Source organism: Pungitius pungitius, chromosome 12 (assembly GCF_949316345.1).
Source record: "Pungitius pungitius chromosome 12, fPunPun2.1, whole genome shotgun sequence".
Lineage (NCBI taxonomy): Eukaryota > Metazoa > Chordata > Actinopteri > Perciformes > Gasterosteidae > Pungitius > Pungitius pungitius.
The window spans coordinates 16,702,375-16,715,199 of record NC_084911.1 but is presented as its reverse complement, the minus strand read 5'-3'; the positions used below and the strand labels follow the sequence as shown (position 1 = coordinate 16,715,199).

Genomic DNA, 12,825 nt, shown 5'->3' with positions numbered 1-12,825 from the left:
AACAGACAAGTTGCTCGTGACTGTTTCATGAAAGAACAAAAAAGTCAAATGAGGGTTCATGCATTTGCTTTTACCATGAAGCTACATCCCACCCTACTTTAGAAAAGGTTTAGAACTTTGTGCTGTCCACAAACAATGTGTGGCTTTTTCCCCTCGATGAGCACATACGTCTTTGTGTCCTTGGCCTCCTGCTGCATGATGTCCAGGATCATGCGGCAGGCCGACGAGCAGCCCTCGGGGGTCGAGTGGATGCTGATGGGCTTCTCAGCGGCGCCTGCATTCTCCTTGCGGTGCACGTCGATTCTGTGAGCGAGACCGGGAGCGGTTTGTTAAGTCACCAGGTTCAGAGCCGGCCGGGGTTCACCCCAAGGCTCTACTATCATACACAGACTCATCTGAGGGAGCCATTTGGTCCTGTTAGCATGGGGCGTGTGGGAAAGTGACTCATGGCGATTACAAACCGTGTGACATAGGACATTGGTTCCCAAACTACAGGGGCCGACAGCAACACCAACCTCAACACATTAAAAAATGAGGACTTGACCGCATGGTGTTCCAACCACGAGCCCCAGAGTACTCAGGTTAAAAGCGGGTGAGCGCAGCAAAGCGGCAGAGAGAGGGAGACAGCAGCATCAGTAGGACAGCGAAAAAGACGCAGTGCCATACCGAATAAATGGTTAGAAAAACATTGTGTTAAATGTGGAAAAAGATATTTGTAAGTAAATCTACTTCAAAATATGTATACAAAATGTAAAAAACTTAATTGGAAAAGTAAAGTTGTATTTAATTATTGTGTAAACAGAAACACTTCATAGAGTTTATATATGTTTTAATGCAATTCATTTTAAAACAGAAGGAACATGTCCATAGATCCTCAAAGGGAGTCCAAAAGAACCAGGACTCACAGCTCCTCACAGAGACTGGTTGAGCTCTTATTTTGAAAGGACGGCGGGCTTCACTCACTTGCTCTGCGTCTGCTTGGTGATGTTGCGGATGGTGGCGCCCTCCTTGCCGATGATGGCGCCGACGTACTGCGTGGGCACCAGCAGCCGCAGGGGGATGTCGGCGTGCGGCGGCTTGGGGGGCATGCCCGAGTTAGGTGAGCCGCCGCGGGGCCCACCGCGGGGGCCGTAGCCACGCCGGCCGTTGTCGGGCCCCCGCTGGACCCCATCTGCCTCGGAGTTCTCGTCGGGGATGTAGGAGACGCGCAGGGCGTTGTTCTCAAACTGGTAGCCGTTGAGCTTCTGGATGGCTCTGAGGGGGACGCACAGCATTATGGGTCCGTAAGCAGAGCGACGCTAACAGCTGGGCTGATTATTAGCACCGAGCTAACAGAGACGTTACAGCCTCACATCAACTGTACTTGACTTCAAATGTTGTGAACTGATGTTGAACTTCAATTCAAACCAGATTTAGATTGAGTCCAGAGGGAACGTTTTCCATTTGCCTTCACATGTATTCTCTTTAGTATCTATGCAAGTTCTTCCTCACTGACAGTGCACAATTTGTAATAAGAAAGTGTCACTCACTACCTTTATCATTTTATGTGTAAAAGGAACCGGACGCGAGTCACTGCTGCACTTTTGTTATCTGAACTACACAATATTTAAAAACGCAAAAAGACTTGTTCCTCATGACAAAAACAAAGTGGTGCCATGTAACGAGGACTTTTATAATACAGAGGCTTAAATATTTGCTCAACGTAGAAACTTCATCTCATCTGACTGCCAAGTGTGGCTTGTAAAAGTGTTTCATAGTGTGGTGGTTACACACAGTGGAGTTCCTTTAAAAGACCACTAGGTGTCACAAGTAGAGCACAGATCACACAGCTCGATGATCTCAGTTGGATGCAATTTTTTAAAGAATGATTGCCTTTTTTTGTTTTTAGGCATTACCAACACAGAGCAGAATGAAATAAATAGGGTAACAGATTAACAATGCTCTGAGAGAAGAGCGTCCAGAAGAAGAGAAACGTACTGCCTGGCGTGCTCCCTGGATGCATACGTGACGTTGACCACGGCCGTCTCACTCTCGGTGTTCACTGAGCGACAGACAGGAGAGACAGACAGAAACTTCAGATAAAACACAAGCATGACTCAGCACATTTTAATTCTCAGTTTCTAAGTTGACAATCAATAGTTACTTTTTCATTTGGTAGACATTTTGGTGACATTTACCATAACGGTCTAGACAAACAATTCAAAGCTGAGCGATGAATTCTTTGCCTACTGACCAACAAATGTGAACCAGTAAAATAAAAATGCTAAATAGAAGGATAAAAAAAACCCAATTAAGTATCTTTATATATATATATATATTTTTTTTTTCCTTCTTTTTAACTTTTTCTGGATTTTAGCAACGCTTGTTTTTAATGGTAATTATCATGTCATTTTTCTTCTGTTTATTCTTATATTCACCAATAATTAATTAATTTTGATCACACAGAATAATGAATCCATCACTTGAGGAATCATTTAGCAAATTAAAGTGGAGACAGACAAAAAACAGATTTTTCTTCCTTCAGTTCATCGAGAGTTCATCAAGGCTCCTTTAGGACAAGGACATATTTTCCCTTTTTAATAAAGTTGTTTACTGCGACAGTGCAGAAGAAGGTAGGCAGAGCACCGCATAACCACTTTTTCAGGCCCTTCCGCTGGTGTGCGGTTGCTAGTTTAGAGAGAGAAGGTGGCCCCACGTCTCACCTTGTTCACAGTTCTCTACGGTTCCACACTGAGCCAACAGACCATCCAGCACCTGGAGCCGGGGGAGAGAAGAAGAGAGGGAGACACGTTAGGATACATTGGAGACCATGGTCCCATGAGGAAAGTCAAACGAATACAACACCAGCTCCAGAAACACACGTCACCTTCATAATGTGAAGATGCCTGGGGCCAATGGTCCTGTTTGACATCATTTAACCACAGAATAACATGCAAATAATACACAATTGTCATCAACACAATTATCTGTATTTTTAAAATGGCAATGTAGCCAGATATAAGCCACTCACTCACTAACTCTAAAGCACAGTGTGCCTTTCATTCATATATGGAACACATTCAAGTTTAGTCATAAGTAAGGTTGTCTGTTGAAAGGAGGAATTGCATTTTAACAGTGCTAGGGGCTCAGAAATCAAACATAAGCAGAGGGCCAGAGGAAATCTGACCGCGGGCCCGGATTGGCCCCTGGGCCGGACTCTTGACCCCCCTATGGTTGAGTACAGTAGGTTAAAAAGGGGTCTAGACATATTGGAATAAAGTCAGAAATATGTGTACACGTTTCCATCTAAATATACACACAGCTGTGACCTCTAGAAGCGTGGGAGGGAGCGGTCTGTCAACTTAGCGGAGAGACGTCGCCCTCGTGTGGACACGATAGGAGGGATCAGAGCAGCTCACACACACACACACACACACACACACACACACAAGCGTGTAGTCAGATCATATCAAAGCAAACTGGAAAGAAAGTAAAGTGAGCACAAGAAAGCTGGACTGGATGGAACAGCTGGATTTGTGTGATTCTATGTGCTGCCATGTGAACCCTCGGAAGCAGTACAACGTCATAAAGATACTCTGGTTGGTAGGAGACATCTAGCTAGTTGGAGAACATAACGCCAGTTACTCAACAATCAATAGGCCGCAGCTTAAAACAATTAGCCGCGGGTGGATCAATACCCGACTATTAGATTCTATTAGAATCGACCTGGAACTTCCGCTGGAAGTCATTCGTTCCCATGCTGACCTGGTGAGCCTTTGATTTTTGTGTGTGAGACATCACGTATGATGATATATCAGATGTGTGGCTCTTCCATGATTTACTCATTTCCTTAAATGTTGGTTAGGAGCCCCCAACTCGTCATAGATGTGCAACGAGGACCAGCAACGAGGACCAGTTGCACTTTAAGGGGAGTAGATATACTTTGATGGGTTTAGTAAAAAGGGATGATGTTGCTGGTCATCTGGGCTAAAAGAGAATATGAAAAGAAATAAAGTAAAGTAATAAAGTGGCAGAGAAAATGAACCAAACGAAGGAATTTCATTCTGATTCCAACCCTTAGATTAGCCCATGGAGCTCTGCAGCATATTAGTCACATGACTTTTGGTCTCCGCTCAGTTAATTGTGGCTTCTCTGGAGCTCAGAACATAATGTTATTTAACAGGATCAGTTTAGTGAGTTCATTTTTTAGGTTTGAAACGATACATGTACAATGAAATGCGTTTGATAACAGACCCCTGGGCAAAGGGGGCCTGGGTGGAACAGGATGCTGGAGGCATGAAGTCACAGAAACAGACCAGTAATGTTCCAAAGAAACAAAAAAGAGGAAATAGTAACGAACCTCCCACTGCAGGTGAGGTGGAATGTTTCTGATCTGCAGTTTCCTGGTCCTGTGGAGAGAAGAAGGAGGAGACTGTTACAATCCGCAGCTTTAAACACCTTTAAGAGTCACTTTGGGATGTGTTGGGCGGGGGTGTTGTTATCACGAGGGCCGCCACGAGTGGGACGCCACAGTGACCTTTGAAACAAACGACGGGTGGCTGCCGTGACTGCAGCGCTTGGGGGCAATCAGGACTTCCAGCTGATGGATCTACACATTCCACCAGGACACAAACACAGAAGGCCGGCACCGGGTTTTTGCAAAGGGCCCCCCCGATATCCCCGCTAGGCAGTTTACACAGCTAATGGAAAGTAAGCTCCACGTACACATGCAGCCGTGCACGCCGCGGTCACATCGTCGACGCTACGGAGGACTTCTTCCTTCTACAAAGAAGCGTTCATCACAGATATCCCTTCGCCATCTGCACCGCCAGCTCTCTGAATTCAGATCGACTGCTCAGTTTCAAATCTGACGTGACCTTTTAAACATCTACTCCCACCACGCCCCCAACTGCTACCTGCCTCCATTACAGGGTTTGAGCTCCAGTGGTGGAACCAGCAGTGAGGAAGGGACGGCATCCTGTGGAACCGCCTACACACTTTGTCGTGGAGGAGGGCCCTTGTGTGCGTCTCAATCCTTTACTTCTGCCAGTGATCATGCTCACATCTTGTTAAATCATACGATTCATTAGTCACACGAAAGGAAACCACGACTATATTCACGTCATATGCATCTCTGTAATGCTGAGAAACCAGCTGATCCCAACATGTGCCCGTGTGAGGGTTCCGGGACAGAGGGTGGTGCATGTGTACAGACTGTCAAGCCGCCTGAGGCAAACTCCTGATTTGCAAATTTCAGCTATACAAAATCAAATGAATTCAACAATGAGACGGTGTCCCCACACAGGGCCGTTTCTTCCATCGGTGCCTTCAGTGCTGCACCTTTGACCCTTGCCCGCCCTCCCCAGCATTACTGAGGCCCTCCATCTTTACCCACCCTTCATATGACCCCGCACCCCACCCAGCTGAGCATTAATGGGCCAACTGCTTGCAACCCCCCCCCCCCACCTGCCATGCTAGAACCAAACCCCCGAAGGAGGCTCCGGTACAGATGAATAGTCTTTTTGTGCACCCACAATACCTGACCCCCCCCATCCCCTCCAAGACCTTGTGATTCCTGATCAATGCTTTTCTATCCTCACTAGCTCCAATACACAACCTGCCAATCACAAACATATTTTCCACTTTGGATGACTTCTGCAGAACATCACCCATACAAACAAGTCCCACCTGATCCCCCCCCCCCATTATCCTCGCCAACCCCCATCCCATCCCCAAGCACTCACCAAGCAACCAATAGTGAACTTGCTTGACCCCTACTGCCCCCGCCTGCAAACCTGAGGCCTTTCTTATTGGCTGTAACCATGGCAACGGATCAGGAATGGGCAGACGAAGATGATGAATGGGCGGGCGGATGGACAACAGAACATGCTTCACATTTGCTTACTCGCTCCTTCACTCATCTGTCGCCTTTCTTTTTGTTTTCATGGTTTTGAACATCTCTGCCTTTAACCGTTGGTTGGGTCTGCCACCATCTGTCCATCTGGGATCATGCTAAGCTACCACTGGAACGGATTCCATGCTTTAATTGTACATAGCGCGGAGAGAATAACAAAGCTAAATAGAATCAGAAAGAAATGTGGAAATCTAGACACAACGACTAATGCTGTGTGAAGGTGGAAATGCAACGTCAGCAAAGCTTGAAAATGTCTAAAGTGCAACTTTTTTTAAAAAGAAGCCGTGTCCTCCTGCGAGCTTCTGGGCTCCAGTCAGACAAAGGAAGCGGGGAGACAGAAAGGGAAGAAGAAGAAGCCAAGAGAATGAAAAGACTTCATGGAGGAGGAGGTGGTGGAGAAGAGAAAGCCTTTGCCTCTAGGAGGGGTCAAAGGCCGAGGGTTAGAGCGCCTCAGACCAGACTGAGGGGCCCTGGGACCACAGCGAGGCGTGTCTCTGTGTGTGTGTGTGTTTCACTTTAAGCTTTGATAACCAAAACCGTCAGCTCCATCCTACTTGTTTTGATTAGCAGGGATACGACCACACACTCATTACTACGTTGCACGAGCTGATGGCTAATTACAGCTCAGGGCTAGAAGCTACGGAGAGACGCAGGTTATCGCACGGCTGGCTTAGAATGCCTTCAACAGAGGGGGTTTGGGTGAATTCTACCGTCCAACTGGATGGGAGGACCGTTTCTAGGGCTTTTATTGTGAAAGGTTAGAACATTTGGTTGGGTGTGCCTGTGTGAGGTTTGAGAGGAGGACTGAAGTTTGGGACTGCAGAGCCTCACGCGCGTCACAGCTAAGAGACAGAAACTGAACTGGGCAAAACGACAGTAGTTTTGGGGCTAAACATTTCCTAATCCTTTATCCAATGTTAAACTAATACAATTATGCATACTTAAAACAGCATTTCAGAACACCTTGTAATACAAAACAAAGATTGTCTTCCATAGTGTTGGATAAAAAAAAATCAGGAATTAGAGGGATAATGTATGTGTATCTTACCACTCCCAGTGGGAACTTGCAATGCCATTAAAAGACAGAAGGAAGCATGTTTGTCTAAGCCCTTTCCCATCAGAGCGCCTGCGACCCGGATGGGAGGCGTCGCTGGCTTCTGTCACATGCTACGTCGGGTGCATACGTATTGTTGGATTTACAGAGAGTCCTTCAAAGAATAAGAGGAAAGGTGGATGAGCAGCAGAGGCGGAGAATTCGTACAATGTGTCACAGTTTTCCCTTCATCAGTTTCCTCCTTGGGGACTTAAATGAGCGAATCATCGTGACCCTCAAGACACTGCAAAACGGTTCCTGCCGGGTGCAACGCCAACAGGCTTCTTATTCTTTTTTCTGCTCTGTCCATATACTTGACTACTGTATAGCAAGGCACATGATACACATGTGTACAATGTAGACATTACCAGCTGCTGTTACAGACGCTGGGACAAAGGCTGAAACAGCTCAGAAGTGTAGCGGGCGGAGTTAATATTTCATAAGAGCTACCTGGCCAGCATAAAATCGCAGATTCATTTTTCATTGCTACGGGTGAGAAACGCAAGGGAACCAAATACACCCCCCCCCCTCCCCCGAGGCCGGCTGGATCGACAGAAGATCTTGCGCTGGTGCTTCATGGCTCTCATCTCTTTGACTTTGCCCCCTGGATAAGCGACTTTGGGAGGAAAGAGACGGCGACAGGCTCCGTGTAGAGGAGAGGGGCCCGGGTGTGAGAAACGAGAAACGGGGCATGGAAGGGGTGACGTGTGACAGGCCATGCGAGAAGCAAAAAGACGTGGTTACAGCGCATCACGCCAAACAACTTGTACGTCTCTTATCCAATTGTTGTTTTTCAACTTGATACAAAAAAGTAATGGGGGGTGCTCATTCCCATACAGAAAAACAGAAGCAGGACCATTTCCTGTCATGTTGTTAATTGTTTCAAAGCAACACATTACACCGGAAAGGTAAGCAAATACATACAAACGCCTGAGTAACACATTCAACTGACAAATCCCACACGCTTCACAACTTGTAACTAGCATGCACTGGGGCCCAATGCGCCAGCATCAGCCTCGGGGCATCGCGGCTCTGCAACAATGCTTCCGGTTCATTCAGGTCCTACACAGGTCTCCTGAAAAACACACGAGTGTAGAAGAAGTAAGGCGTCACACCAGAAGTATTACAGCCATTTGAGAGGCGCAACCCAGCCTGTCACCACTTCCTGATTGGCCCAGATTTATAGGGGAAAGGTCGTCTACCTCACTTGCTGCAGTCGCATTGGTTCACCAAACCCTACTTAAGGGAGGACCGTGGCCAATCAAAATTTAATAAAGATGCCACCATGAGCACTGCTAAGGGCCCTGACAGCTCCAATGCTATCTGCAAAGGCACTCACATATGCAATATTTATGTCTGTGTGTGTGTGTGTGTGTGTGTGTGTGTGTGTGTGTTGCATCAATAGTCTTCCCTTATGTTTTCAGTCATTTCACGAACGTATTATTACGGAGGTAATTATTTCCATATTCTACAGTTTAAAACAAAACGAAAACAAACAAACACCTGATGTTATGGACGAATGCTGCATGTGGATTCACAGATTGTTTTTGCAACATACACCTTGTGTATATGTAGAATATGATAGAATTGTATAAAAAGACATCTCTCCATATCTATTTAAATATGTGTGTTTAACCTAAAAAGCTGTGGAAAACCTAAATTTAGATTTTTCTCTCCCAGATTTGATATGACAGAGAGAGGGGCCTCAGGTCTGGAATTCATTCACGGTAAAAGAGAGGGAGGGGTACAACAGCAGGGGTCAAAGTTCAGGCTCTGCCTGCAGCTCGTGCGGCACGGCCTCCATTTTGCAGCGGCGAGATCTCCATTTTGAGAAGATGGAAGTGAGTCTCTCGACCGTTACGCAATTATGCCGACTTGTTCTTATTTATAATAACTTAAAAATGCTCTGCTTCTACACCCAAACGTATGGAACGAGTTATATTTCCTGCATATTTCCCGGACCGCGTAACCTCCCGACCAACTGGAGCCCGTTCTCCGGCTGTGTCGCGCCCCCTCCCCCTTTCTACTCGCCATTTTGGGATGTGCAGAACCACTTCACACGCGGGACCCCCGCTGCTGGGCGGGGTGAAGCGTTCACTATACATACATACATACATACATACATGGCAGTCGTTCGTGAAACGGACTTGCACTAAAACGCCACGTCCGTGTTTTCTTTACCTTTCTGAATAGAAGGCTTGTTGACCCGCGTGTGTCGAACAGTCGCCTTTCGAAGTGACTGTAACTTCTGGTCGCGATGCGGGCGGCCTCCATCTTTCAGGCTGAAGACGTGTTGGATTTTGCTGCCGTGAAGGGCGAGGCACACGAGGGAAACGGGACGTCTCTCGCGACATTGTGGCGAAGCGAGTGATAAAATACAGGTGGATCCGCACTGAGGGCTTCAAGTCGGGCGTCCGTTACGTCTGAAAACGGCTGTACGCCCCCACGTGATTCGTAACGGTTATAAAGCTGCAGACGTAAAGTGTGACTTAAGGGGCAACAAATCTCCGTTAGGCTTTTTCTTAGTTTCCATATGTGACCACTGTTCTCCGCATAGACACACGTGAAGCCTCACTGGCTGATCCCCACGAGCACACTTACATGTGAGCGCCAGAGTGCGGCCATCTTAACCAACGCCCATTTACTACAATGAGTGCAGCCACGTGACAGCAGATATCCACCAGCACAGAGGGGGGGGGGGGGGGTCTTACTACGGCACAATAATGCATTCATCCAATACTACGGTTTTACCTCCCAGCTGTCATAGCCCAATATATAGCTTTCCAGTATAAATATAAAGTGGCCGCTGTGGGCTTTAAAATCTCAACTGAAGCCTCTCCGACGGACCTCCTCCTTGAGCGCGCACACAGTCCACAGGTAGAAACCATGTGAGCAAACGCACGTCTCGTGTCACGGATACGACACGTCTTTCACTTCGATCACCTGGAGACGGACACATTCGCGCGTGCATGCGCTACGTGGAGGAGAGCGCGCGCTTTCATTCACTTGGAGCATACAAAGTGCTTGGCAGTTCCTAAGAGGGATGGGCGGGGTTCTACTATAGAATGTATGCCATGACGTACAGCATGGCGGGGGGGGGGGGGCACGTAGCGTTTCTTCCCCGGCTTTCACTGCTGTAAACACGGCTGCTCCTCCTTTAGAGACGCTCAAAGCCCCTCGCTGACACGGTGGTGACTTTGTGGAATAAATGCGCATTAAATATCTCCCTTTTATCGGCATTTAAACCGTTCGATACCGTTAGACTACGAGACATTTGGTTCCAATTTATAAGCCTGTAAAGGAAAAAAAAATGAAATGGGTGTCCGTGGAAAATAATATTGTGCAACGTTCTCAGTCCAAAAAGGGAGGGCTTTCTATCTGGATTTCTTTGTGTTAGAAATGATTCTGTGACAAAGAACACGGATCCTCATCCGGAAAAGAACTGAAACATGGCGGCGAGGACAAACACAACCGTCCCTGTTACACCTTTATAATGTAATTAAACAACCATAGATAAGCTTATCATTCGCTGTCCATTGTGGTATGTTTAAAGGACACACAGAAACGTCAAATTAGGATAAACGCCAACTACTGTATTAATTAAAGAAACATAAGACAGCTGGAACAATTACTGTCATGAAAGAAAATAACAATTAAATATTAATTCATGACTGACAATTTTTTTTAAATAAAAAGAAAATGATTACAGTTTCTTGCAAATTATTTGCAAAATATTTCAAGTATTATTCACATTTGTCCTTCCACTGTGTGAAATGGAGGTAATCAATACTAGTGATGCTGTCGTTATAACAAAGTCAACAGAAATCATATGGAAATATGTTGCATACAACTGATAGAAGGCAAGGACACTGTCCTGTACGGTCTCATTAACCTTATTCAAGGAGTAAAACCATATTCAAAATATTACAACTCTTAATCTTTTTGTTTGAAAACAAAGTAACCCCACTTGGAATTTAATTAAGAACCATTTTATTTCCAATAACTATGAAAAGGGATGAGATGTTTTAATGAGGAATGAATGAATTTCTGGGATAATTCATCCTAAATTTTTCACAAACATACGAGTCATATTAAAATATTTGGGTAGCCAATGAAGCTGAAAATACCACAATTCTTAAAATTTCACTCTGTCTTTATAAAGAACAAAATGATAACAAAAATCAAGATACCATGAAAATTGAGTACTTCTATGTATTCAATATAACTGCAACTGACTAATGTTAAAGGATAAAATCCGCTTTTATCAAAAGATATTTCAAGACCTCATAATTGATTGAGGCTAAAGCGTCTCAAAAAAAGATGGTTTTGAATTAGCAGAATGAACTGGTTTGTTGTCTGATTTGATGTTTTATTATAATCGTATACGCTTTATTAAGCCTTTACTTGCAGACCGTTACAATTAGTCAGTAAATCAATGTGAGGATTTTTCTGATCATTTTGCAATTTTAACAAAGCCTCTTACTAACAAAGTACTAGAAACCCACAAAAAGGTGTCATTCCCTCCTGAACAGCAACACGACGGACGTACTGAGGTTCAGTTCCCACTGAGCGGATGGAAAGCCCTCCCCCCTTTAAACAAAATGGGGGAGAAGGATGAAGATGGGGAGGGACGGAGTGGGGGAAGTTCCTGCTTTGTCTACTTGAGGGTGTGTGTGAGATACGTCAGCCTTGAATTTATTTTGAATCAGCGAGGAACAGGGTGGGAAGTCCAGCAGCCTATGAGGAGGCAGCAAGGAAAGGGGCCCGTCTATGACACACACACACAAGCACCGTTTTATTACCTCATTTACTGCTTTGGACAGCAGAGGGCCGACTGAGTCACTGTACTGTTACACTTTAATAATAAAGCACTATTACAGGGGACACCCACCGATATGCATCATAATAGTTTAATAGTTTAAGTCAATTCAAACACTTAAAAAAGATTCCTAAACCCCAAAACTCTTTTTCTGTTTTACTTTTATTAACAATAAAAGTGTTAAGAGGATCCATTCACACTTACCAATGAATACGGTCATATTAAACATACATTAGCACACAGGAAAACATCTTGACTTTTTCTTAAATCATTTATGGCGTCAAACAGGACACCTTTTCAAATTGAAAAGAAAGAGAAGGTTGCATATAGTAGTGAGGACATTAACATCCGTTTTTATCCGCACAAGAAAATGATGGGGTTGTGTTTACATTGGAATATATGTACATATTTACTTTAGAGGTTCAGTGCTCAGGGTTCACTCTGTGCTTTGCCTCTCCGGTAACGGCTGGACGGATTTTTAAAGAATAAGAAAACTGTTCTGGGGGGTTAAAAGGAATTTTGCAATGAATAGATCCAAACTTTTTTTCTAGGACTGTTTTCAAATTCAATACTGGAATAAAGTCAATCTGTTGTGTTATCACAGAGAAGGGTTTGTTCAAACCGTGGCTCTTATAGTATTCGCTTAGTTTTTAGAAAAGAAAGATGAAGGTTTTTCATTTAAGGTTTTTAGACCAGTGTTTTGTTTACAACCTGTTATCTATTATTCCAAACTAGTTTGTTCATATCATTGAATAGATAATAGTTTCTATAAAATGCAAGGTATGGGATCTTGCATTTTATAGAAACTGTTATCAGCAATGTTTTGGAAATTCTAGAAAATAGTCTGGAAAATATTAGATATTTGGCTACTTGTAAACAAATAAATAAAATCACAATATGCATAGAATTACTAAGGAATAAGTGCAATCATTTGTAGATAATATAGTCGTTATCACCGTCAGAAAATGTTTCTTTGTATTTTGAATTTTTCAAAATAATTAGATACGGTACAAACCATAA

At 44.6% G+C, this 12,825-nt stretch overlaps 1 protein-coding gene across 3 annotated transcripts in view; it reads right to left on the bottom strand.

Annotated features, from left to right (window-relative positions):
- igf2bp1 (insulin-like growth factor 2 mRNA binding protein 1) overlaps positions 1–12,825 on the bottom strand; it is a 28,015-nt gene that overhangs the window by 2,808 nt on the left and 12,382 nt on the right. For 2 of the 3 annotated variants that reach the window (XM_037476125.2, XM_037476126.2), the window contains exons 3-7: positions 4,340–4,388; positions 2,703–2,754; positions 1,978–2,041; positions 964–1,254; positions 169–303 (exon numbers count right to left, since the gene is read on the bottom strand). In XM_037476125.2, coding sequence (XP_037332022.1) covers positions 169–303; positions 964–1,254; positions 1,978–2,041; positions 2,703–2,754; positions 4,340–4,388 — 591 coding nt within the window. Of the gene's footprint in view, positions 1–168; positions 304–963; positions 1,255–1,977; positions 2,042–2,702; positions 2,755–4,339; positions 4,389–9,167; positions 9,604–12,825 lie in introns of those variants that run through there. The other variant, XM_037476127.2, reaches the window with a different exon arrangement.